General features: G+C 48.4%; 1 protein-coding gene across 1 annotated transcript in view; it reads right to left on the bottom strand.

Annotated features, from left to right (window-relative positions):
* The window catches only part of LOC147889585 (indole-3-acetaldehyde oxidase-like), a 153866-nt gene that overhangs the window by 33014 nt on the left and 95026 nt on the right, over positions 1-25826 (bottom strand). The window contains exon 9 of the mRNA XM_087391277.1: positions 311-500. Within this exon, the coding sequence (XP_087247403.1) occupies positions 311-500 (190 nt within the window). The remainder of the gene's footprint in view (positions 1-310; positions 501-25826) is intronic.

A 25826-nucleotide genomic window follows, 5' to 3' on the forward strand; every position in this document is an offset into this window, starting at 1 on the left:
CAGCATACAAATAAGGCTCACATCATAACTTAGATTGATAAATTGAGGTCCTGGTTTAAGAGAATAAGAGAAGCTTGGCATTCTACAAATGAGTTTAGGGAGTGGCTGTGCTAAATTGTAGTTTGAATATTTTGTGGACATTAAGAATAGAAGTGCCATTACTCAGGAAAATAACATAAAATCCTTTGGTGTGTCATAGAAATTTATAAACCTTCTACTTCATGTCACAGCATGATAGATGGGTTTTTTGCAAGGGTTCTTGTACACATCTTAACCCATTTATGAGAGAGAGAGAGAGAGAGAGAGAGACCTTTAGAAGATAATATGCGGTTTTGATTTGTGACTCCATTCAATAGTTCGATGTTGAACTGTCGTGGTATGTTATCCAAGGTTGGTGGCTTGTAATTCCAAGTCCCATCTGACACAACTTTTCCATTATCATCCAGCTCATACTCCTCAGTCATAAGAAATCCAACCCCTTGCATGAATGCACCTTCGATCTGCATAGCAGTCATAAAAAAAATTTAAGCTTGAATCTATCACAAAAAGTAGCATTCTTGAAGGCAAGAAGCCAAAAACTCATTATAGCTCACATCAGTTAGCACGATGGCAAGACGGACAAAAGTTAGTTGAAGCACACATAGGATGATTTATTTATTTTTTCAAAAATATTACAAGTATGAATGAATACCGCAAGAGCAAGCTCTAATGTGACAGTACATCATGCCATGCATGAGAAAAAAAAATAGCTTAAAAAGAGGTAACAAAAATCTAAGGTGGAGTCTGAAAATGTCACCTCAACCCTAAAGAAGACTCAGAGGAGAAAGGAGACCCTCTCCAAACTCTGAAAAATATATCTTTCCTGGCTGTACCTACTCTAAGGATCCCTGCATGCTCGTCCATATGGCCATCAGTGTGTGTATAGTAGCAGTCCATATACTGGCCATAGACTGGGAAGGGTGAACTTGGGAACCCTCCATCAACTCCGTACACCTGGCCCTCCAAATGTGCCAAGCTGCAATGCTAGCCAGAATCTCCCATGATGTGTCTATCGAGGCATGATCAGATCTAAAAGGAGTGAAGGGAACATCCTGGAGAGAACATCACTCCATAGAGTGTCGTCGTATAATGAATGCCGACTCTGAGTCATGTCCATTGAAAAACACCTGAGGGCCAATAAGAGATAACCATGCCACTGATCCCCATGTCATGAAGAATGGTGCTCTATGAAATATAGTAAATATCCTAGCAACACCCTTCTAGATCGTTCTCGCCTTTCTACACTCCCAAAGGCAATGCTGAACTGACTCAACTGCTGCATGGCATCGAGCACAAGTAGGGAAAGCCTGAACTTGGAGCTCCACGGGCTCATTGCAATCCCTCCCAAAATGGAAAGCCAAAAGAAGAGAGTGATCTTTCTATTCCTTAGGGATTTCCAAAGCCTCCTCCAAAAGGTTTTCTGCACCTTTGTAGAAATCTAAAAACTATCCCAATGAGGAGCTCTGGAGGGCCTCCAAACTCTACTGCTAAGTTGAAATCTCCTGGCATTATGCTCTTCTCTCGATGCTCTTTATCAATCCATTCCAACTCCCTCGGATCCCACTGCAAGAACCTAAAGGGGGGACCACCATATACCTTGCATTGCTCTCACAAGGAGTAGCTTGGAGTGGAGGCTCCATCGGCATTCCTTCAAGATCCCCATGACACGTGAGTCACCGTCGAGACGACACACTTGGTAAGCCTGAAACCTCCAGGCGCCGATGTAAAGTAGCCCCCTCTAGAGTATCCAAGAGAATCATGTCTAGGAGGGTATTTAGGCTCTCTACCACAAGTTTGAGTCGGTGCTCCAAAACTATTCCAAACGCTCGTCCAAGTTTGAGAATCGAATCGTCACTAGGAAGTGAGGAACATGGTGAGCCAAGCCCATGTCCTCCACCGTGAAGCCATGATACCAAGGCATAAGGTAGACCAAGTGGGGTCACAGGAGGATAGGGCTATGCTCCATGAGAGACAGAGCGGTATCCAGGGAGCCTAGCTAGAGGAGGAAAACATCGCATCTATAGATACTAACCTCTTGAATGTGGTCACCATCTAGTGCTAGGCTGCCAATCCTTGATCTATCTCCTCGAGGGGGTGAGGCCAACAAACCTACCTAACACTGCCCTGTCTTGAAGAAGATTCATTGCCTACTGTACATGTTGTTAATCCGACGGTAAAAGAAGAACTTTGACAGCTGTGGGATCGAGTGTGCTGCCATAGAGCCCCTCTGGCCAGTCGCCACCAAAGAATCGAATCACTGGGATAAGTAATAAGCTGCACCGCCCTCTAAAAGGCGAGAAATCAAAAGAATAAGATAAAGAGAGAAGGAAGGAAAGCGCTCGTAAGGAGGTACGCCCAGAATGCTATGATCACATCACCGACCAGGTACAGTCTCTAGAAAGAGCTGCTGATCAGTGCGAGGCTTGACCTTCAACAGAATGAATAATGCGCTGGAGAAAGGGTCGCTCAAAAAGCTTGCTTCCCCACCCACACCTACTCGAACTGCATGGGAGCCCCAAGCAAGCAAAGTGAGCTGAAGGCTCCTCTAGAGAGAGAAGCTCTGAACCCACCAAACCTAGCACGCTGTTCAAAGACTCCAACAGCCCACACATGACCCTGAGTAAGACTCCAAACAAACAACTCCAAACAAACACGAGTGTTGATAGTCGAAAGGAGGCTACAAGAGCTAGCCCACAAGGGCTGTGATGAGAGATCCCCCTCCTATCCCGTAGAAGTGCGAACAAAATCGGCTTGATAAGTCCTAAAAGCGCGATCTTGGAGGAGCTCCCATCTGTAGCTGCCCGCCACCATCCCATCGCCATCACCTAGCTCGTTTGGCCGCACCCTACTCTCTTGGCCACGCCCCCCTTGCCCTTCAGGTCACCCCCCTTCAGGCCGCCATCCAAGCCGCCATTCCTGCGCAGATGTTCTAGCTACTGTTCGCCCCTCCCTTCATTGCACTTCAAGCTGGGCTGCTTCGAGGCTTTCTCCAAGGCTGTTGTTGCTCTTGTTCCAGGGTCTTCAAGCTGAGTTCCTGGGCTGATTCCAAGGCATTGGCGGAGCTTTTTTGCTTCAGCATTGAGCGGCCTGTTTTCATCCCACACAGGCTGAAGTTTGGGGCATTCATTAACCAATTTTTTGGGGATTGACTAGTGGTTGGTTGCGAGTTCTTGGTGGGTATTTTCAGTAGAGGTAGCTCCTCCCCTCAGGATATGTTGGCTCTGTCCTACCACTTTTGTAGGAAGAGCTGGGTATTCTATGTTGCGGGGTTCCGAGGCTTTTTGTCACCTACAGATATATTGGAATTGTCGTTGTAGTATATATGTAGCTTAGGACCTCGAGTCGTGTTCCGGTGAGAGACGTAGGCTTAAGTGTGGTGAGTAAACATAATGCAAGCATGTGTAAAAGGCACGTAAACCATTGTTGTTGGGGTAATGAAGGCTTCCGCCTTCATTGGGGGTTGTAGGGTTTAGGAGGAGTTTAAGGGTTCAGAAGGAGGTTCCAGGGTTTAGAAAGAGTTCAGGGTTAGAAAGAGTTCCAGGGTTCAGAAGGAGGTTCCAAGGTTTAGAAGGAGTTCAGGGTTAGGAGGAGGATCCAAGGTTCAGAGTAAAGTACATGGTGGAGAACTCGTCTCCCTCGTAGATCATTGAGTTTAAGGGTTTAGGAAAGCATAGGAGTGGGAGAGGAAGAAGGTGTAAGAGCATGGGTGAAGTAAGAGAGAGAGGAGGAAGGAGGAGGAGGGAAGAGGAGGAGGGAGAGGGAGGAGAGAGGAGGAGGAGGAGGAGGGAGGAGGAGGAGGAGGGAGGAGGAGGGAGGAGGAGAGGGAGAGGATGGGTTGCAGGGTTGGAGGAGAGGGGAGAAGGGTTGCAAGGTTAGGACATGCTTTTGGACGTGCAGTGCAAGGAAGCATGGACACTTGAGACAAATGCTTGGAATACCAATGTAGACTCAACACAATGCCCCAAGAGTGTGGGCTTCATTCCATTATGGGGTATTTATACAAGTTGGAGAGCTTCTCTCTCTGCATGTAACACAAAGTCGTTACACAAAGTTGTTACACAAAGTTGTAACACAAAGTTGTAACACAAAGTTGTGTCACAAAGTTGTATCACAAAGTCGTAACACATTCTCTCTCTTCATGTAGAAGATGTAACACAAAGTTGTTACACAAAGTTGTAACACAAAGTTGTAACACAAAGTTGTGTCACAAAGTTGTATCACAAAGTCGTAACACATTCTCTCTCTTCATGTAGACAAACTCGTAACACAAAGTTGTTACACAAAGTCGTAACATAAAGTTGTGTCTAGAAGTTGTAACACAAAGTTGTAACACAAAGTTGTATCACAAAGTTGTATCACCTTCTCTTTCTTCATAAGTTCATGTTGGCACAGAGTCAACATACTCCCGGATCCATTTTATTACCCGTCCTCGGGTTATGGCTTATTTTGATTTCAGAGTTGGGATGCCATGTGTGTAATTCAGTGGCTATTTAGCTTGTGGTATGCGAGTCGTTCCTGCTATAATTCTTTTGCATCACACAATTTGTAGTCAATAGTCAAGAAACTTATCTCTTCTTAAGGAGGGGTAGATGACTATGAATGTCAGAGGGGATCTCGTTGCTGAGGTTGCGGACGCTGCCATCGAATCTTCTTGGGAAGAGGTTTGGCGGGGGTCTCGTTGTTGAGGCTGTCATTTCTTGTTATCTTGCATACATGTTGGATGCGATTGCACCCGTAGCATTGAGCTTGCAAGTTTGATATTTTTGCATATAGGAGACGGCTGTCATGTTTGGCGGGGGTCTCGTTGCGGAGGCTGCAGACTCTGTTGCCAATTCATCTTGAGCTTTGGCATAGCTTCGTGTACTGCTTGTGAATTCATTGCATGCTTTGAGAGTATGGAATGAAAGTGTGTGATACTATTTTTTATGCAATCTATGTGCCTATGCAAAATCATGTGAGTGCATGTGATGTGTCTAACTATATGCTTATTTGTGGGATTTGATAGGGAAACTAAGACTCAAACATCCCTAATGTGCAAAAAATGTGCGTATGCAGTGAGTGTGCGTGTAACAATCTAGTGCAAACTATATGTGCAAAAACGTGCATATGCGAGTGAGTGCTTGTGATACAATCTAATCCTAACTAAGGAAGACTTGGTTTCCCAAATCTTCGTTTTTGTCGGGGATGGCTCGCGTGTTGATGTAGTAGCGCTTCAGTCGGCTCCCGTTTATTGTTGTGTTGAATTGCACTCCATCTAGTGTTTCAAGGAGCACAGCTCCAATGGGATTCATCTTTCGTACTCGGTAGGGTCCTTGACCTAGATACTTCAGTTTTCCCTTGTGTACTTTGGCATTGTATAACAGGACTAAGTCGCCTTCCTTGATGTCTTTAGCTTTCAGATTCCTGTCAAACCATGCCTTTCTTCGACGTTTTTCTGTTGTCATGGCATGATAAGCGACTAGTCTTGTCTCTGTATGCTTTTCCAACTGACAGAGCCTTTCTTTCAAGGACTCATGATCACCCATGCGTTCTTGTATTGCGATGCGCAGGCTTGGTATTACAAATTCGAGCGGGACCACGGCTTCAAGGCCGTACACCAATTGAAAAGGTGTGTTCCCTGTACTGACCTTGAATGTGGTTCTATATGCCCATAAGGCTGCATGCAGTTTCTCTGCCCAATCAGAACGCTGTGGTTCTACTACCTTGGTGAGGACATTGCATATGATTTTATTTGTGGATTCTGCTAGTCCATTCCCTTGGGGGTAGTAGGGTGTGCTTTTTCTATGAATGACCATGAAGCCAGACAAGAGTTCTTGGATTACCTCATTGACAAAATGTGTGCCTCTATCCGACACAATTTCAAGGGGGCATCCGAATCGGGTGATCACATGTTCGTACAAGAATCTTGCTGTGCTTTTGGCATCTGCCTTTCTGACTGCCTTAGCTTCAGCCCATTTTGTAAAGTAATCAGTGGCCACAATGATGTAGCGTGCCTGTGTTCCTTTTGCTGCTGGATGTATGGGACCCACATAATCAATCCCCCATTTTTCAAATGGCTGTTGTGCAACAATTGTTGTTAGGGGATTGAAGTCTTTGTGTTGTGGTTTAATAGTTCGTTGGCATACATCACAGCCTTTTACATATTCATAGGCATCTGCCCACAGTGTTGGCCACCAGTAGCCTGCGAGGAGAACTTTTCTTGCTGTGGCTTCCCCTTGGAAGTGTCCTCCTGCAATGCCTTCATGGACTTCACTCAGGATTGGCGGGATCTCATGAGGCATTACACATCTTCTTAATATCTGGTCCTTGCCCATCTTGTATAGTTGTCCTGCAATGAGTTGATATGGTGCAGCCTTTAGAATCAATTTTCTAGCATCTACTGCTTTCATGTCAGGGGGTGGTCTTCCTGCCATCAAGTACCCAATGATATCTCCACACCATTCTGGAACAGCATCTATTTGAAATAGTGTGGCATCTGGTAAGTCATCTTCTACTCCAGTGGCTTCTTCTCCTGTCTTGACTCGAGACATGTGATCGGCAATGTAGTGTTGGGCACCTTTGCGGACCACAATTTTGAAGTTGAATTCTTGTAGCAAGAGGAGCCATCTGGTTATTCTTCCTGTGGTACACGGACGGTTCACAAGATAAAGCAATGCTTGATGGTCGGTGTAGAAGACAAAATCATTTGCAAGGAGATAGTGCCGAAATTTCTTTACACTGTACACCATTGCTAGGGCTTCTCTTTCTGTGGTTGTATAGTTGATCTCTGCATCATTGAGTTGTCGACTGGCGAAGTAGACTGGGTAGTCTTTCTTATGTTCACCAGGTTGACAAAGCACACTCCCAATTGCATACTTGGATCCATCAGTATGAACATGAAAATCAATATCCCAATTGGGAGATAGAAGGATGGGTGCTGTGATTAGGCGCCACTTTAAAAGCTCAAAGGCTTGGTCGCACTCTTCGGTCCATAAGAACTCCACTAATAACTTGTAAAGTGGTCTAGCTATCATGGCATACCGCAATATAAATCTTCTATAATAGCCGACATGTCCCATAAAGACCTGTACACCTTTGGAATTTGTAGGAGGAGGCAATTCCATGATGATTTTGATTTTGTCCATGTCAGTTGCAATCCCATGTTGAGAGACGATGTGTCCTAAAACAACTCCGTGGGTGACCATGAACTGGCATTTTGTTGGATTTAGGGAGATGCCATACTCCCTGCATTTGATTAGTACTTCTTCCAGACATTTGAAGTGGTCCTGTTTGGTTGAATGGATGCACAAATCATCCAAGAAGACCTGTAGAAACTTATTCAAAAATGACTTGAAAGCTGTGAACATGACTCGCTGGAATGTGGCTGGGGCATTACAAAGGCCGAATGGCATGACTCTATATGCAAAAATACCCCATTCTGTAGCAAATGCTATTTTTGATTGGTCTTGAGGAGCAATTTGTACCTGGTTATAGCCACTGAAGCCATCCAAGAAGCTATATATTTCGGATCCTGCCACCTTTTCCAACACTGTTTCTGTTAAGGGTAGGGGGTAGTGATCCCTAATTGTGGCGGCATTCACATTTTTCAAGTTTACGCATATTCTGAGCTTCTTGTTGCGTTTAGGTACAATGACAATGGGTGAAACCCAATCAGTGTGCTCTATCTCGTAGATGAATCCGGCATCTAGGAGTTTTTCCAGCTCGTCATAAACCATGGTGCCATATTTAGGATTTGTGCGATAAGGTCCACATACCTTAGGGCGAGCACCTTCCCTTATAGGGATCGTGTGAACTGCCACTTCTGGTGAAATTCCTTTCATCTCTTTGTATGACCATGCTAGGCAGTCACGGTATTCCATTAGGAGGTCTTTGAGTTTGATTTCATCTTCTTGACGGAGCTGTTTCCCAATGAAAACCAACTTTTCTTCCTCCCCTTCAAGGGCGAGGTTTATTGTGCGTGTTTTTGCCGGTCCCTCATAGATTGGAGTTTCTCCAATGCTATCGGTTTCTTGAACTTCAGATTCTCTGATTGGTCTTGGCATTGCTATTGGTGCATTACCACTTGTATAATTCTTAAAGTATTCCGGCACTTCTCGAAGATCGACCTCTGATGGGGTTGAACTAGCCTGAGATGTGTCATGAGTACTGGGTGGCATAGTTGCATTTAGTAATTTGTTAGGCTCTTCTTTCCTTTCTTTTTCTGAAGTCTCTGGATCAAGCTTCATCCGCACATGTGGCTTATATTTCCGAAACTTCTTACGTTGGGAACTGTGGGGTAACTTTTCCACTGGCAAGGTGTTTCCAAGTAAGGGTTCATGTGCTGCACATACTCCTTCCAGTCCTTCAGGGGACCATTCAAGAGGTGGTGGTTTTGACTTTGAGGGGACTGCCTTTGCAAGATACAATTCCACAATCCGTGTTTGGACTCGTTCGAATTCATTGAAGTGCTCGGCCTTGGCTCTTTTGCGATTTCCTCCTGCAGCTTTCTTGCGGGATCGTCTGCTGTTATGCAACTGTGGAGGTTCAACTTTTGGGAGCTCAACCGCCATTAGGGCATGCAGAATGGCTAGGTCATTATCAAAGATTTGATCTTCAATTTCAGCATTTGCAGCCTCTGTTTCAAGATCCCAAGGAAAATCTGAGTCATCATTGGTATGGGGACCTTCCTCAGGTTCATTATCCCATTCGAGGTCAACCATAAAGAAAGGCATCTCTAGATCGATTGGTTCTTCATGCGTCGGTGGAGGATCGACCTGTAGTGCGTTAACATCTATCTGTGAGAAGATGGGGTCTAATGAGTGGCAGTTGTCGATGGTTGCCAATGTTTGTATCCAGTTATTGACATTGCTTTGTGAGTCACCTGCTATGGCATGCTGTTGCAAGGGATCTGATTTGCTCGAGATCGTCGTGGAAGATGTGTCATCCAATGCTCTAGGAACAATGGGTTTAATAATTCCTGTCCCCACATTCACCCTGACTGCAGTGTCTCGATTCTGGATTGTCAATCTATCCGTTCCCCAGTCATGGAGGACTGATGCTTCCCGTAACCAAGGACGTCCCAGTAAGATTTGATAGGATTTTTTGGGGAGATCCAAGATTGTGAATTGAAGGGAAAAGCGGACTCCTGCGATCTTTATGGACACGCCATTCACTATTCCCAAGGGTTTAGCCCGTGAATCATCGGCAAGGCGTATGTTGAAATTAGCCTTTTGCATTGGTGGGAGACCCCATTCTTCGTAAAGCTCCTTTGATAGGACATTGACACCTGCTCCACCATCCACTATGGCTTGGATTTCATTATATGCCTTGTGGATCAAAGGCACAGTGATGTTGCGTATGTCATCTTTCTCACCCATCCGCACAGGGATATCATCAATGTCGTTCATAGGTGGAGAGGGATTTGCGAGTTCAATCCATCCTTTGAAACTCTCCCAGAGATTGGGACAATTTCGTAAGAGGATTCCGATGGGAATGGACACAGGGCAACTCAGGATGCTAGAGAGTGCAGCTCCTTCAAGTTGACGTGGCGGTACATTCTGTTGTGGAGTCTGTTGTTGGAACAAAGGCTCGAGTACAGTATCAATACTTTGTTGGGCCAAGTCATGGAGTGGGTCTTGAGCTTGTTTCTGAGCCTCAAATTGAGCTTGTTCATTTTGGACCCATTGCTGAAGTGTCTGAAAACGAGCCTTCTCCACCTCTGCATTCGGGAATGGAGCTTCTTTTATTCGAGGCTCGGGAGTTGATGTAGATGAACTTCGAGGCTCGGGAGTTGATGTAGATGAACTCGGCTGCTCATTGCTTGGCGGAGGTGGAGGAACTTGTGCTTTCTTTCTCAGAAGTCGCTTCGGTTGGATCGGAATGATAGGGTCCTTCGTAGCCGCTTTCTGTTGGCGTGTAATTACATTGATAGGTTGTGACCTTAGACTTGCCGGTCCCAGACTTTGATGGTCCACCCCAATGATGCCGATGGGGACGTCGGGCTTAACCTCTGTTTGTTCTGGGACCTTATTTTTCATGGGACAATCCATACAGGCATGTCCTATGCCACAATCTCTGCAGAGTGGTTGGAAAGTGGCTGGGCTACCGCGATGAGGGCATTCTGCGATTCTATGATTTTCTCCACAACCGTAACACTTGATTGGTGCGCGAAATGTGTTGGGTCGCACTTGATTTGCATAGACTGGTATTAAACCCTCTGCACCTTCGACGTAGTACACTGGGTACTCTGCCTCATACTCAAATAGCGAGTCGACTTCCTCGGCTTGTAATTGATGTATTGGAACTGCTTGAGGAGCTGGATTTGCTGCTCTTGGATACGGTCGTGGATTCGGATTCCTGAGTAGTTGGGGGACTTGTGTCCGAACGGGTACAGGATTTAGTCTCAGAGCTGGGGGCGCTTGTGCAAGTGCCGGTTGCCTGTATACTGGCATGGGTGCCGCTTGGTATTGTGGTGGTCGAGGCGGATTGTTGCGCATGTTGAAGATGCAACTGGCCTCATCATGGCCGCCGACGACACAGATATGGCACCACAACCGTGGCGGTGGATTTGCTTGTGCATGGATTCTTGCTCTTAGGACTGGGCATTCATTTGCTGTATGATTTGCCAAGCAGTGTGGGCACCAGACATTTTCTCGCCGTGGATATGTTTGAGTTGGCGGCTGAGACAAGTGAAGTTTTTGATCCATGGCCTGCATCATATCTTCTTTCAGCTTCAAGGTCATGGCCTCGAGGCGATCTTCATTGGATGTTTCGGCAGTGTCCTTTGATTTACCTTTTTTCGAGCGCTTATCTCGTGTATTTGATCTGGCATCATCACTGCTAGTGTCTGAATCTGTCATGCCATCTTCGATGTCAATGGCTGCCGCATGAGCAGCACTGAATGTTTCATAGCTACTTATCTTTTTCATATCCTTGCGGATTTTCTTTCGTAGACCTGCTATGAACCATGCCGTGAGGTACTTTGCATCTGGGCGTGGGTCACATTTGGCGATCAATCTCTTCATCTTTCCCAGGTATGTGCGTACATCTTCCCTCCGGCCTTGTTCGATCTTGCTGAGTTGGAGAGCGGGATCATCTTGTAGCCTCTCCGTTTGAAAGCGACGTTTGAACTCGGTTTGAAGTAGGTCCCATGTAGCACGTTCTTCCACAAGAAGGTCGAGGTACCATTCTGATGCCTCATCAGTTAAGGCCATTGGAAACCAAGCCACCTTAGTTTCATGGGACTGATCACCACCTGCTCGACATGCGGCATCAAAATGTTGGAGGAAGCGAGCAGGGTCTCCCCTACCATTATATTTGGGAAGTTCCAGTTTTCCCAAGGGGCGTCGGCCGTGATTGTTGTGATTTCGTCGATTGAAGAAGTTGTCAGCCTCGGCATCGAGCTCGATGTCCCCATCATGCTCAGGACGACGTCCAGCCATGTTGGGGCGTGGAGGAGTTAAAGGAAGTTGTTGAATCTCAGGGGGGAATTCGGGGTAGAGGATTGGCGGGGGCGGTTGTTGCAGTGGAGTTAGTTGCGGATTGGGCGAGCGTTGGAGTCGAAGTCGTTGGCCGGAACGTAACTGCATGCAGATGGTGCGTGATTTGCCAAGGGTATCGCTACCCCAAGGGCGAGTGTGGAGGTGGTGCTGTTAGGAGAGTTAGAGTGGTGTTAGTTTGTGTAGGGACCGTCGTGTTAATAATGTGCCTAGGATTGTCCTACGTGTGTAGGGAAATGTGCCGGTGCAGACGGATCGTTAATCGGAGGTTGCGGCGTGAAAATACGAGTGAATTAATGCAAAATGAGGCCCACACGGGGGCGCGAATGAACGTGTGCGAGGGATGCCGAAATGGTGTGCAATGGGCTGGAAAAATACCCCGTAACGTGGTGTTTCCGTGTGTGAAATCTGGGTTCAAACGGGGTTCAATTTGGGTCCCAAACGGATGAGTTTCGAGGAGTTAAAGGAGGGGTAAATTTGGCGTTTGGGGGGGTCCTAATGGTGGTGTGAATGGACTTTAAGTCCAACCGAGGGGTTGAAACCAAGTGACACTAGTTAGACTAACTAACCTAGATCCTCCCAGTTATTGTAACTGGGAGGTTAAACTAACTGCAGTTAGATACTAACTGAAGAGTTAGTCTAACGTAACCGAGGGCTAACTAAACTAACCTAACCGCAGTTCCTACTAACCAAACCTACGTAACTAATCTAACTTAGGTTAACTAACTAACTTAGTTGGCCTAACCTAACTAACCTAACCTAACTGTAGTTAAGACTAACTAACCTAAGGTTAATCGACTAACCTAACCTAACCTAACCGTAGTTAGGACTAACTGGAGGTTAGTTTAGGTTAGGTGTAGTTAAATTTTTTTTATTTTTTATTTTTGGTTCTGAGGGGGGCTGTCCGACGGCGGCGCCCTGGGGGGCTGCCCGAGGTGGCGGCAGGGGGGTGAGGGGCGGGCGAGGGGGAGGTGCGCGGGGGGCGGGGGAGGGGTGTGAGGGGAGGTGGAAGGGGCGTGCGCGTAGGGGGTGTGAGGGGGGTGTGGAGGGGAGAGCGCAGGGGGAGGGGGAGGGGGTCGCGCAGGGGGTATGAGGGGGGTGCGAGTGGGGTGGCGGGGGAGGGGGAGGGGGTCGCGTAGGGGCGGCGCGGGGTAGGGCGGGGCGGCGAGGGTTGGAGGGGCGCGGGGCGGGGCGGTGGGCGGCGCGGGCGGGACGTTGGGCGGCGCGGGCGGCGCGCGCGGGGCACGGGGCGCGCCGCCGCGGGGCGGGCCTTGGGCTGCGGCGGGGTGGCGCGGGGTCGCCGCGGGCGGCGGCCGGTGGCGCGCGAGGGCGGCCGGTGGTGCCGGCGCCGGGACGGAGGGCGCGGCGCAGGCGGGCGCTGCGGCGCGCCGCCACCGGCGGAGGCGCTGCGGGGGCGCCTCTGTTGGGCGCCGCCGCGGTGCCGTGAGCGGGGGGCGGGCGGGGCTGGGGGGTTGGGGCTGGGGGTGGCGGGCGGTTAGAGATAGGGGGCGGGATAAGGGGGAGGGGGTAAGGGGGAGAAAGAGTAGAGGGGGGGTTAGGGGGTGGAGGGGTCGAGGGAAAGGGGGAGGGGGTAAGGGGGAGAAAGAGGAGAGAGTGAGAGAGAGAGGGGGTGGGAGAGAGAGAAGAGAGAGAGAGGAAAAAAAGGGGAGAGAGGAGAGGGAAAGGAGAGAGAAGGTGGAGGGGGAGAGAGAGATGAAGGGGGAGGGGGAGAGGGGGAGGTGGGAGAGGGGGAGGTGAGGGGGTGGGGGGGAGGGAGAGGGGGAGGGGAGAGGGAGAGGGGGGAGGTGGGAGAGGGGGAGATGAAGAGGGAGGGGGAGGGGGAGATGAGAGGAGAGGATGGTGGTGGAGGGGGAAAGGGGGTGGTGGAGGGGGAGATGAAGGGGGAGGGGGAGATGGAGAGGAGAGAGGGAGTGAGAGAGTAGAGAGGGGGATGGGGGAGGGGGAGGGGGAGATGAAGGGGGAGGGGGGAGGTGGGGGTGAGGGGGAGGGGGAGAGGGGGAGGTGGTGGTGGAGGGGGAGGGGGAGATGAGAGGAGAGGATGGTGGAGGGGGAGGGGGGAGGTGGGGGTGAGGGGGAGGGGGAGAGGGGGAGGTGGTGGTGGAGGGGGAGGGGGAGATGAGAGGAGAGGATGGTGGAGGGGGAGGGGGGGGGTGAGGGGGAGATGAAGAGGGAGGGGGAGGGGGAGATGAGAGGAGAGGATGGTGGTGGAGGGGGAAAGGGGGTGGTGGAGGGGGAGATGAAGGGGGAGGGGGAGATGGAGAGGAGAGAGGGAGTGAGAGAGTAGAGAGGGAGTGAGAGAGGGGGATGGGGGAGGGGGAGGGGGAGATGAAGGGGGAGGGGGGAGGTGGGGGTGAGGGGGAGGGGGAGAGGGGGAGGTGGTGGTGGAGGGGGAGGGGGAGATGAGAGGAGAGGATGGTGGAGGGGGAGGGGGGAGGTGGGGGTGAGGGGGAGGGGGAGAGGGGGAGGGGGAGAGGGGGAGGTGGTGGTGGAGGGGGAGGGGGAGATGAGAGGAGAGGATGGTGGAGGGGGAGGGGGGGGGTGAGGGGGAGGGGGAGAGGGGGAGGTGGTGGTGGAGGGGGAGGGGGAGATGAGAGGAGAGGATGGTGGAGGGGGGAGGGGGGAGGTGGGGGTGAGGGGGAGGGGGAGAGGGGGAGGTGGTGGTGGAGGGGGAGGGGGAGATGAGAGGAGAGGATGGTGGAGGGGGAGGGGGGAGGTGAGGGTGAGGGGGAGGGGGAGATGAGAGGAGAGGATGGTGGAGGGGGAGGGGGGAGGTGGTGGTGGAGGGGGAGGTGGAGATGAGAGGAGAGGATGGTGCCAAATGTTGACTCTTTCCTACCGCTTTCGTAGGAAGAGCTGGGTATTCTATGTTGCAGGGTTCCGAGGCTTTTTGTCACCTACAGATATATTGGAATTGTCGTTGTAGTATATATGTAGCTTAGGACCTCGAGTCGTGTTCCGGTGAGAGACGTAGGCTTAAGTGTGGTGAGTAAACATAATGCAAGCATGTGTAAAAGGCACGTAAACCATTGTTGTTGGGGTAATGAAGGCTTCCGCCTTCATTGGGGGTTGTAGGGTTTAGGAGGAGTTTAAGGGTTCAGAAGGAGGTTCCAGGGTTTAGAAAGAGTTCAGGGTTAGAAAGAGTTCCAGGGTTCAGAAGGAGGTTCCAAGGTTTAGAAGGAGTTCAGGGTTAGGAGGAGGATCCAAGGTTCAGAGTAAAGTACATGGTGGAGAACTCGTCTCCCTCGTAGATCATTGAGTTTAAGGGTTTAGGAAAGCATAGGAGTGGGAGAGGAAGAAGGTGTAAGAGCATGGGTGAAGTAAGAGAGAGAGGAGGAAGGAGGAGGAGGGAAGAGGAGGAGGGAGAGGGAGGAGAGAGGAGGAGGAGGAGGAGGGAGGAGGAGGAGGAGGAGGAGGAGGGAGGAGGAGGGAGGAGGAGGAGGGAGGAGGGAGGAGGAGAGGGAGAGGATGGGTTGCAGGGTTGGAGGAGAGGGGAGAAGGGTTGCAAGGTTAGGACATGCTTTTGGACGTGCAGTGCAAGGAAGCATGGACACTTGAGACAAATGCTTGGAATACCAATGTAGACTCAACACAATGCCCCAAGAGTGTGGGCTTCATTCCATTATGGGGTATTTATACAAGTTGGAGAGCTTCTCTCTCTGCATGTAACACAAAGTCGTTACACAAAGTTGTTACACAAAGTTGTAACACAAAGTTGTAACACAAAGTTGTGTCACAAAGTTGTATCACAAAGTCGTAACACATTCTCTCTCTTCATGTAGAAGATGTAACACAAAGTTGTTACACAAAGTTGTAACACAAAGTTGTAACACAAAGTTGTGTCACAAAGTTGTATCACAAAGTCGTAACACATTCTCTCTCTTCATGTAGACAAACTCGTAACACAAAGTTGTTACACAAAGTCGTAACATAAAGTTGTGTCTAGAAGTTGTAACACAAAGTTGTAACACAAAGTTGTATCACAAAGTTGTATCACCTTCTCTTTCTTCATAAGTTCATGTTGGCACAGAGTCAACAGGATAGCGCAAGCTGAGACAATGGAGGGCACTAATGCCACTCCCATCACCGAACCTGAGGAGATTGAAGTCACAGTTTCTTTTCCTCTCGACATCATGCAGATGATTGAGGTAGCAGAGGAGGGTTTTCATTTGACGCACATCATTGGCTTTCTACCCGGTAGAGGCCAACAGTTACGTGATTGGGTGTACACCAGCATGGCCTCATTGGGTGTCTCAGTTACGGTTTTCTGATTGCTTGGTAGAGGGTACTTTTCTTTTGGCCTTCAGTCTGCAGAGCAGGCTCAAAGAGTACTTATGAGCTCACCGATTCAGTTTTAGAGCAGAGTCATCCATTTGTGGCCTTGGCGGAAGCACTTGTACTACTTCCCCGAGACCGCGACAGGTCTCTTTTTGGATGCTTTTCCCTGGACTTCCTGACGAGGTCCGCTCTTGTCGTAGAGTTGTGGAGCATATGGCTAGTGTGGCAGGTACAGTCATCCCATCAAGTGCTAGACTTTCCTATGCTCAGTCACTTGCTAGTACACGTGTTACGAGGGTCAGACTCACTTCAGAGTTCCCCCCTCCTCGATCTTTGCCTACTTTAATTTCGTACTCCATGGGAGATGGGGTCCAGATTCAGCAGAGGGTTTTGTACGAGGGTCTTCCTGATCAGTGTCTTTTCTATCAGAAGAGAGGTCACTTTACTAGGGATTGTCCCAGTCGTCGATCTCGATCAGAGACTCCAAATCCATCTCATCCTTCGAGTGACCCAGAGCCTACAGTTCAGCCTCCAGGGGTCTCTGAGCCTGCTTCGACTCATTCTGCAAAGCGAGAGGAAACTCCTGTGGGGGAGCCTCCAGTGGACTCAGAGGACTTGGAGGTGCCTCCAGTGGAACAGCTTTCACGGAGAGCTCGAAGGAGATGCAGATAGAGGGAGAGCCAGCAGCACGAGCAGCCCCAGGTACGAGCTCAGAGATGGCAGAGAGTTGAGACACATGTGCAAGAGGCCTCAGAAAGGGGAGATGCAGAGGACCATCCACAGGCAGGTCATGACACTGTGCAGGAGACGGTAGCTCAGGGAGTCGAGACACATGTGCAGGAGATCCCAGAAAGGGGAGATGCAGAGGACCATCCGCAGGCAGGTCATGACACTGTGCAGGAGACTGTAGCTCAGGATTTGATGACTCTTGACACTACTACCCCGGAGGTTTAGATATTTGTTCCTGAGACAATTATCCAGCAAGAGACTGCTCAGGCTGCAGTTACTGTGATGGATGCCTCTTCCCAGCAGTCGATTGAGAGAGTGGTATTTTACGACACAGGTCAGAGTCAGAACCCGTTTTAGGATCTCATGCACTTGCACGAGGTTCCCTCGAGACCTCTTTCTCTTCCCCGTCGCACAGTACCTTCCTTTGTTGCTATGCGGAGCGTCCTTTTAGACACTCCTCCCAATACAGCCTCGTCCTCGCAGCTTTTCACTCCTAGTTTATCCAGATCTTTTGCGAGTGCGGTCATAGATTTTGCTCAGTACCCAGACAGGCGACCCAGACAGGCATGAGGATTGGGAGATCCTAGCAGATGAGATTGAGCGAGATTATCAGTCACCCACATTGACAGGCACCTCGTCGCAGATTCTTCCTCTCCCTCTCACCTATTCCAGGAGTAGAGTTAGGATGGCTCAGCCCTTTTCAGCTCTTCTGGCTCCTAGACCTGGCCCCAGGATGGTTGACAGAAATCTGCCGGTTGAGTTTTGGCCCTTTTTGGCTCGAGGGGTTACCACAGACTCCCTCACTGGATTGGAACTTCTCCCGGTGCTTTGCCGATGGTCAGAGGAGGTAGAGGAGTACTTGGGATCTATTACTCTCTCCAGAGAGGGGCACATTCTTTGTTTCTCCGCAGGCAGCTTTCGATCTCGGGGGAGCGAAAGCTGGTCAGCTGAGTTACTTGACAGCGAGATTGCTAGACAGCTCATGAGCATGACTCAGTTTTCATTGGTTCACCGTATTGTCGGCTTGCAAATTCATTCATAAACTAGGACTCTTCGACCTGGCTTCGGTGGCAGGGCCTTTCTGTTTCTGTTCTTTGAGGTTCAAGGAGACTTTGATTTGCCCAGGAGTGCTGGTCGGTTTGACTTTCAGCTCCTCAATTCGCGCCAGAGTACTATTCCCTTAGATGGAGCCATTTTACATGAGTTGGGGCAGATTTGGAGTTTGATCAGAGACCAACTTTGGATTGCATCAAAGAGAGAGATTTGTGTCGTTGCCACTGGCACCCCCTCACACTTTGGTTTATTTCCTCAGGGTCCCCTCCAGACATTGTGCTTATCCAGGAGCATAAGCTCTCCCAGGACAGGATTGACAGATGCAGATCCTTACTCAGAGGACAGAGCCAGACATATTGGAGCCCAGCAGATGGCACGAGGGGAGGAGTTTGCATTTCAATTTCAGCCAGGTGGGCCTCATAGATCACCCAAGAGGGTACACTAGTGGAGAGCAAGGCATGTTATGTTATTCTTCAGATTGAGAGCACAGCAGTTGGTGTTCTCAATGTGTATGCTCCCACGGATCCAGCCCACAGACGTGCTTTTTGGAGACAGCTCAGAGAGTCCCTTCCTCAGGCAGACACTTGGATTGTTGGAGGAGATTTCAACATGGTTGAATTCTCTCAAGACAAGTCGGGCCAGACAGAGGGTGGCCTTTTTGACAGGCAGAGAGTGGAGTGGGATAGTTTTGTTTTGCATGCTGGACTTCACGATGCAGCCCGATTGGATGACTTTCGTCACTTGGCTGATAGTCTTCAGTTCTCTTGCTCCGGGGTTTTCCATGGCTCTCTTTCTTTGGTCAGAATTGACAGGTTTTATATTGGCCAATTGGGCCAGGCCAGAGGAGGATAGATTGGGATCCGCCCGGGTTTTGTTTTATCCGACCATACTCTAGTTCTATATTGCACATTCTTCCTACCTCTCGATTGGAGAGCACAGGCTCTGTGAGAGTTCTGGACTTTGTTTTTCAGGACGCAGAGTTCGTGGAACGGTTGAGAGAGGCTTGGTTGTCAGAGGACACTCCTGTGGATCAGGGCTGGTTGATGTGGGTAGAGAGGGCTTTGGCTAGAGTCAGCATGGCCTGCCAGTTGAGGGCAAAAGAGGAGAAGGAAAATCGTGTGTGTACGGGGTTGCATGCAAGCTTTAATGTGCATGCTAATGTGTGTGGGAATTGTGTGACTAAAGGTCCAAAATGTGCATTTAATGTGACTTGGGGGAAATGTCTTGAGAGTGGTAAAATGTCACTGATGAGGTGGTAGACTAGGCTGAGGTGGCTGGACTAAGGAAGGCATCCTGCTCATGCAAAGGTGGCTACGTGATGGATGAAGGGATGCTTCTAGTCGACGAGCTGGACGTAGATGAAGGTGACAACTTGCAGGAAGAGGATCGTGGGCTAAAGAGCACTCAAGCATGGAAAAACACTGCACTGGGGGGTGTATGCGAGTCGTCTGGAAGATACCTAAGGGTAGCCTTGCATTGGGTGACATGTGTGGGTTGAGGGCTGGAAAGAGTCCTACGGGCTTTGTACGGGCTGATGCAGGGGATCGTGTACAGGAGGAGCACTTGAATGCCAGCTAATGCTGCTGATACAGCGATGTACAGACGAGCATTAAATTCTATGTACGGGCTGGTACAGAATCTCAAGCGTGGGCTTTGTACGGGCTGCAGTACGAGTTTGTACGGGCCTTAATTGCTGATTGGTACGGGCTGGTAGTATGGTGCCTTGATTGCAGCTGTATGGACACGTACGGGTCATTAAAGATGTCTTCTACGAGCTGTACCGAGGATGGTCGTCATTAAATGCAGGCTGTACGGACTACGGTGCATGGTTGTACGGGGTGTAAGTACCTGCTGTCGTATGTATGATTGTACGACTGCTTGTACGGTGAACATACCTGCAGGTTTACAGATGATTGTATCCGCTAGTTCTTCTTTTGGACAGCTTGTGGGCACGAGGGTCATAGGCTGGCCATTGCCTCAAGTTGTGTACTCATGGTTGGGCAGTGTTAAGTGCTAACTACCTAGAAGTGAGCAAATCAATGATTACATAAGAATGCACACAGAGGTTATGCTTGGGGGTCTTGCTGACCAATGAGCAGTGGGCTGTGGGTTCATAGTATTCTGAGGCTGACTGTTTTCTGAGTTTTTTTGGGGGAAATTCAGTTCTAAGTTCAGTCTGTTTCGGGCTGTGTAGTCTTTCCCCTCTTTCAAAGAGTCTGTGTGTTCCTGTGTGTGTGTTCTAGTTAGATTGTGTGGGAGATTGACTTGTTATTCGTGTGCTCTGGATATCTGCTCTGGAACCTGGTTCATAAGCTCATCATCTACAAGCCCACATTGCAGCTGATCCCTATGAAGTCTCACCTATCTGACGTGGTGAACTACATAACTCCTGGTTGTCTTCCCTTTTTTTTTTCTTATCAACGGCCTAGCTCACAGTTCCTCTTCCCACCATCAGTAGCTACCCGTGGACCTTTTAGGCCTTTTCTTTTTTCTCTTCCTTGGGAAATCTTTGGCAAAATGCCTAGGGGTCCTACAGATCCTACATTGATCCTGTCTCCCAATGATCCCGACTCTCTACCTAAAGAATGAGCCATCTAGACGCTGGAGCATGATGTGGTGATCCGTAATGTTAGGGTCAGAGACAACGACCTAATAGATGGTACCCCGTCCGACCTAACTGCCTCTGCTGCCGAAGAAGGCACCCCACGAAGGGAGGGGATCTCGGTGACCATCCTGAAAACGGCTTCAATGTAAGATAAGAGTTGATGATACACAAGATAAGAGTTGATTGTACACTTGAGGGAGGCCATGAAATTTGAGGAGGAGTGAAAACGTCTGGCCATCCTCCTCCATAGGATCAAAGCCCAACAAGAAAGGTGTCAAGAAAATCCTCCTGGAGCTCTGTGCCAAAGGAGTGGCCTGAAGCACTGTACCTGCTACATCCGGGGAATCGAGAAACAACTTGAAAGAAACCTTGACAAAGAAGACGAACATCTGTGAGGTGCCCTACGAGGTCTCTTGGTAAAGCGGCGAGCATCCAGTCCCTAGCATGTAACCTAGAAGAGTGGTAGAAGAGTGGGACCCATGGATGTAAGTAAAGAGTGATGTCGAGCTCTCCTACTCTGTATCTTTTCTGAGCTGCTACAACTCATCTTTTGAGAATGTGATGGTCACACAAAATCAAAAATACAACTTGTCTGAAACAAATGAAGACAAATGCACTCTGTTTATTTTTATAGTATCCATAAGATTCACAGAGAGGGGTTCTTAGTGAACATGATACCGCTTTACACGTGAGCCATTTAGCTGGTCCATGTTACATCTTTTTTTTTCCCCTAAAGAAAGGAACCTTCTATTAATGCTTGAAAGATATCATACAAGACAGGAGCCCCAAAGGTGCTAAGTATGGAAAAAACCGAAAAAGGCTGAAAGAAAAACCAGCCTGTTCTTGAGAAACCCCAGCTCACTGCCTAGGGGATCTCTGGAACTGGGGCTAACAGCCAAGTGGGGGGACTATACAACCAGCGAATCCCTCGTGAAGTGAAGATGTAGAAAACACTTGCAGGCCAAGCCTTGCAGAAACGAGCACGCCTCTTGATAGTCGCCTTGGAGCCTGGAGTTCCACGCTCCCAGGTGGACCATAGAGTGTAGACGATATCCTGCCATATGGTAGCTAGGGTAGCCGCGCGTGGAACCGGGTGCTCACCCATCACATGAATGCAGCAAGCCACCCAAATGTTCCAAGCCGTGATGCTGGCTACTACCTCCCAAACATTGTCCTCCTTAGGACAAGGAGGAGCTAGACTATTAGGGGGGATTGCCTCATCAAGTGAGATCCTCTAGATGCTCTGACCCTGTATCCGATAGGCTTGGGGAGATCTCATCAATCTGAAACACGTGTCCTCCCTCTGTCAACCAAGCCACCATCCTCCAGGTGTAGTCTCTATGTACATCTTGCCCTCCAAAGTAGCCAAATAAACCCCTCCACTCGGAATTAATTTGGTGATGAAGAATGGGCCTATCCATCCATTGATGAACTTAGACTTGTATTTGAGAAACTTATTGGAATACTGTCTGAGGGGAGGTCTGGTCTCTTCTAGAGTTCTAACCGTAGGCTAAGGTCACTGGTATGAGATGCAAGGAGTGCATGATACTTGCAACTATGGGAGTTGATGTGAATCACGCAATGATGGTGCAAGTGACTGTGGTACCGGTGATGGTGTAGGACGCGGCACGGAACGACGAGTGCAAAGTCGACGGTGGTGCCAATGATGGTGCAAGCACGGAACAAACAAGAAGAAGTGAAAGAATGCCCTTGGAGGGTGGTGTAAACAAGGAAACAAAAAAGCAAAACACAGTCATAAAAGCCAACCCAACGTGTATAATGTGAAGATTGTGGGAGAGAGGGAAGGAGTCTCACTTGCGGCTTTCTCACATGCACAATGGGGGAACACACACAAAGGTGGAGGCTGAAAACAATTTTCCTCTTCTTAGTTGTGAAAGCCAAAAGACTCTAGTACAAAGAAATAGAAGAACCCTATATGTGGGTCTCAAACCAAACTCAACTAACTAAGGTGGCATACTAACTGAGCCACGAACTAGTGTAGATAAGGATAGCTGTCATCCAGCTATTATTCGTGGGCGGTGTACCAACCGCATCTCCAGCTAACAAGTCGGTGACATAAATGCACAACAGTCACCCTGGCATATCACGAGTGGAGCTCGATATCTCAACACTCCCCCTCGAGCTCAATTCCAAATCCTACACACCAAGCAGGTCTCTGAACTTGCGCAGCTTCTCTGCGCCCAATGCTTTCGTGAATATGTCAGCTACCTGATCCTCTGTGCTGACATAAACTAGATCAATAAGACCTAGTAAAACCTTCTCCCGCACATAGTGATAATGCACCTCAATGTGCTTTGTTCTAGCATGAAAGACTGGGTCCTTTGCCAAATGTATACTGCTCATGTTGTCACAATAAATGATAACTGGCCCATCTGTAGACTGATGCATATCATAAAGTAGCTTATGCAACCAAGCTACCTCACATGTAGCCATTGTTGCATCCTTGTACTCAGCCTCTGTGCTCGACAAGGCAACTGTAGGCTGTTTCTTGCTGCTCCAAGTGACTGCAGCACTCCCAAAAGAGAACACATATCCACTGGTAGATCGTCTATCTGAAATGCTACCAGCGCAATCAGCATCAGTGTATCCATGCAATTGTATTTGAACCCCAGCCTCATAAAATAGTCCATACTGCAATGTGGACTTCACATACCTGAGTATGCGTCTAGCCGCATCCAAATGCGGTTTCCTTGGAGCCTGCATAAACTGACTTACCAACCCAACAACATAGCTCAAATCTGACCTGGTAATAGTCATGTAAATCAAACTTCCTACTATGCGTCTGTACATAGTAGGGTCTTCCAGAAGCTCACCTGCATCTGTGCTCAGCTTCACATTCTGCTCCAAAGGAACTGAAATAGGCTTACAGCCTGTCATCCCATATTTGGACAGCATGTCCAATCCATACTGCCTCTGCAAGAGCTGTATCCCACTTGGTGATCTAATCACCTCAATTCCCAAGAAATAACGCAGCTCTCCCAAATCCTTCATCTCAAACTTCTGCCTCAATAGCATTTTCACATGAAGGATATCTTCATCACTATCACCTGTGATGATCAAATCATCAACATAAATGACCAGCAGCATAATCCATTTCTCTGTTTTTCTCACATAGAGTGAGAAATCTGCCTTGGAAATCTGAAAGCCAATAGTGACAAAATACTGTCATATCTTGTCAGACCATGCTCTAGGTGCTTGCTTCAAGCCATACAAGGCTTTCTTCAACCTGCAAACAAACTCAGGATGAATAGCATGAACATAACCTGCTGGCTGCTCCATAAAGATCTCTTCAAATCACCATGCAAGAAGGCATTCTTTACATCCATCTGATGTAAAGACCATCCCTTTGATGCAGCCATAGCAATGGCTGCTCTTACGGTTGCCATCCTTGCAACCGGGCTGAAAGTTTCTTCACAATCAATGCCATATGTCTGTGCATACCCCTTGACAACTAATCTTGCCTTGTATCTATTCACAGAACCATTTGCATTGTGCTTGATCTTATAAACCCACTTACAACCAATTGCATTCTTGCCTTTAGGCAAAGGCACCAATTCCCATGTAGCATTTGTGAAGATTGTGGGAGAGAGGGAAGGAGTCTCACTTAAGGCTTTCTCACAATCACAATAGGGGAATACACACAAAGGTGGAGGCTGAAAACAGTTTTCCTCTTCTTAGTTGTAAAAGCCAAAAGAACTCTAGTACAAAGAAATAGAAGAACCCTATATGTGGGTCTCAAAACCAAACTCAACTAACTAAGGTGGCATACTAACTGAGCCACAAACTAGAGTAGATAAGGATAGCTGTCATCCAGCTATTATTCGTGGGCGGTGTACCAACCGCATCTCCAACTAATAGGTCGGTGACATAAATGCACAACAGTCACCTTGGCATATCGCGAGTGGAGCTCGATATCTCAACACTCCCCCTCGAGCTCAATCCCAATTCTTGCACACCAAGCAGGTCTCTGAACTTACGCAGCTTCTCTGCGCCCAATGCTTTCGTGAAGATGTCAGCTACCTGATCCTCTGTGCTAACATAAACTAGATCAATGAGACCTAGTAAAACCTTCTCCCGCACATAGTGATAATGCACTTCAATGTGCTTTGTTCTGGCATGAAAGACTGGGTTCTTTGCCAAATGTATACTACTCATGTTGTCACAATAAATGACAACTGGCCCATCTGTAGACTGATGCATATCATAGAGTAGCTTATGCAACCAAGCTACCTCACATGCAGCCATTGCTGCACCCCTGTACTCAGCCTCTGTGCTCGACAAGGCAAATGTACGCTGTTTCTTGCTGCTCCAAGTGATTGCAGCACTCCCAAAAGAGAACACATATCCACTAGTAGATCGTCTATCTGAAATGCTACCAGCCCAATCAGCATCAGCGTATCCATGCAACTGTATCTGAACCCCAGCCTCATAAAATAGTCCATACTGCAATGTGGACTTCACATACCTGAGTATGCGTCTAGCCGCATCCAAATGCGATTTCCTTGGAGCCTGCATAAACTGACTTACCAACCCAACAGCATAGCTCAAATCTGGCCTGGTAATAGTCATGTAAATCAAACTTCCTACTATGCGTCTGTACATAGTAGGGTCTTCCAGAAGCTCACCTGCATCTGTGCTCAGCTTCACATTCTGCTCCAAAGGAACTGAAATAGGCTTACAGCCTGTCATCCCATATTTGGACAGCATGTCCAATCCATACTGCCTCTGCAAGAGCTGTATCCCACTTGGTGATCTAATCACCTCAATGCCCAAGAAATAACGCAGCTCTCCCAAATCCTTCATCTCAAACTTCTGCCTCAATAGCATTTTCACATGAAGGATATCTTCATTACTATCACCTGTGATGATCAAATCATCAACATAAATGACCAGCAGCATAATCCCTTTCTCTGTTTTTCTCACATAGAGTGAGAAATCTGCCTTGGAAATCTGAAAGCCAATAGTGACAAGATACTGTCCTATCTTGTCAGACCATGCTCTAGGTGCTTGCTTCAAGCCATACAAGGCTTTCTTCAACCTGCAAACAAACTCAGGATGAATAGCATGAACATAACCTGCTGGCTGCTCCATAAAGACCTCTTCTTGCAAATCACCATGCAAGAAGGCATTCTTTACATCCATCTGATGTAAACACCATCCCTTTGATGCAGCCATAGCAATGGCTGCTCTTACGGTTGCCATCCTTGCAACCGGGCTGAAAGTTTCTTCATAATCAATGCCATATGTCTGTGCATACCCCTTGACAACTAATCTTGCCTTCTATCTATTCACAGAACCATCTGCATTGTGCTTGATCTTATAAACCCACTTACAGCCAATTGCATTCTTGCCTTTAGGCAAAGGCACCAATTCCCATGTAGCATTAGCATCCAAGGCATCCATTTCTTCATCCATGGCTTTCTCCCATTTTTCATTTCCCATGGCTTGCTCAAAAGAAGTGGGTTCTGGTTCCTGTATCACTTTGACCATATAGGCATAGTGAATGGCTGTAAATCCATCATATTTCAGCATATCCACAGGATACCTAACCCTGGTAGACCTGCGCAAAATAGGCTCACTTCCAGGTGCTCTCAAAACATCCCTGG

The sequence above is a fragment of the Dipteris shenzhenensis genome, chromosome 20 (assembly GCF_047967505.1).
Source record: "Dipteris shenzhenensis isolate YYH24624 ecotype China chromosome 20, Dip_SZ_1.0, whole genome shotgun sequence".
Lineage (NCBI taxonomy): Eukaryota > Viridiplantae > Streptophyta > Polypodiopsida > Gleicheniales > Dipteridaceae > Dipteris > Dipteris shenzhenensis.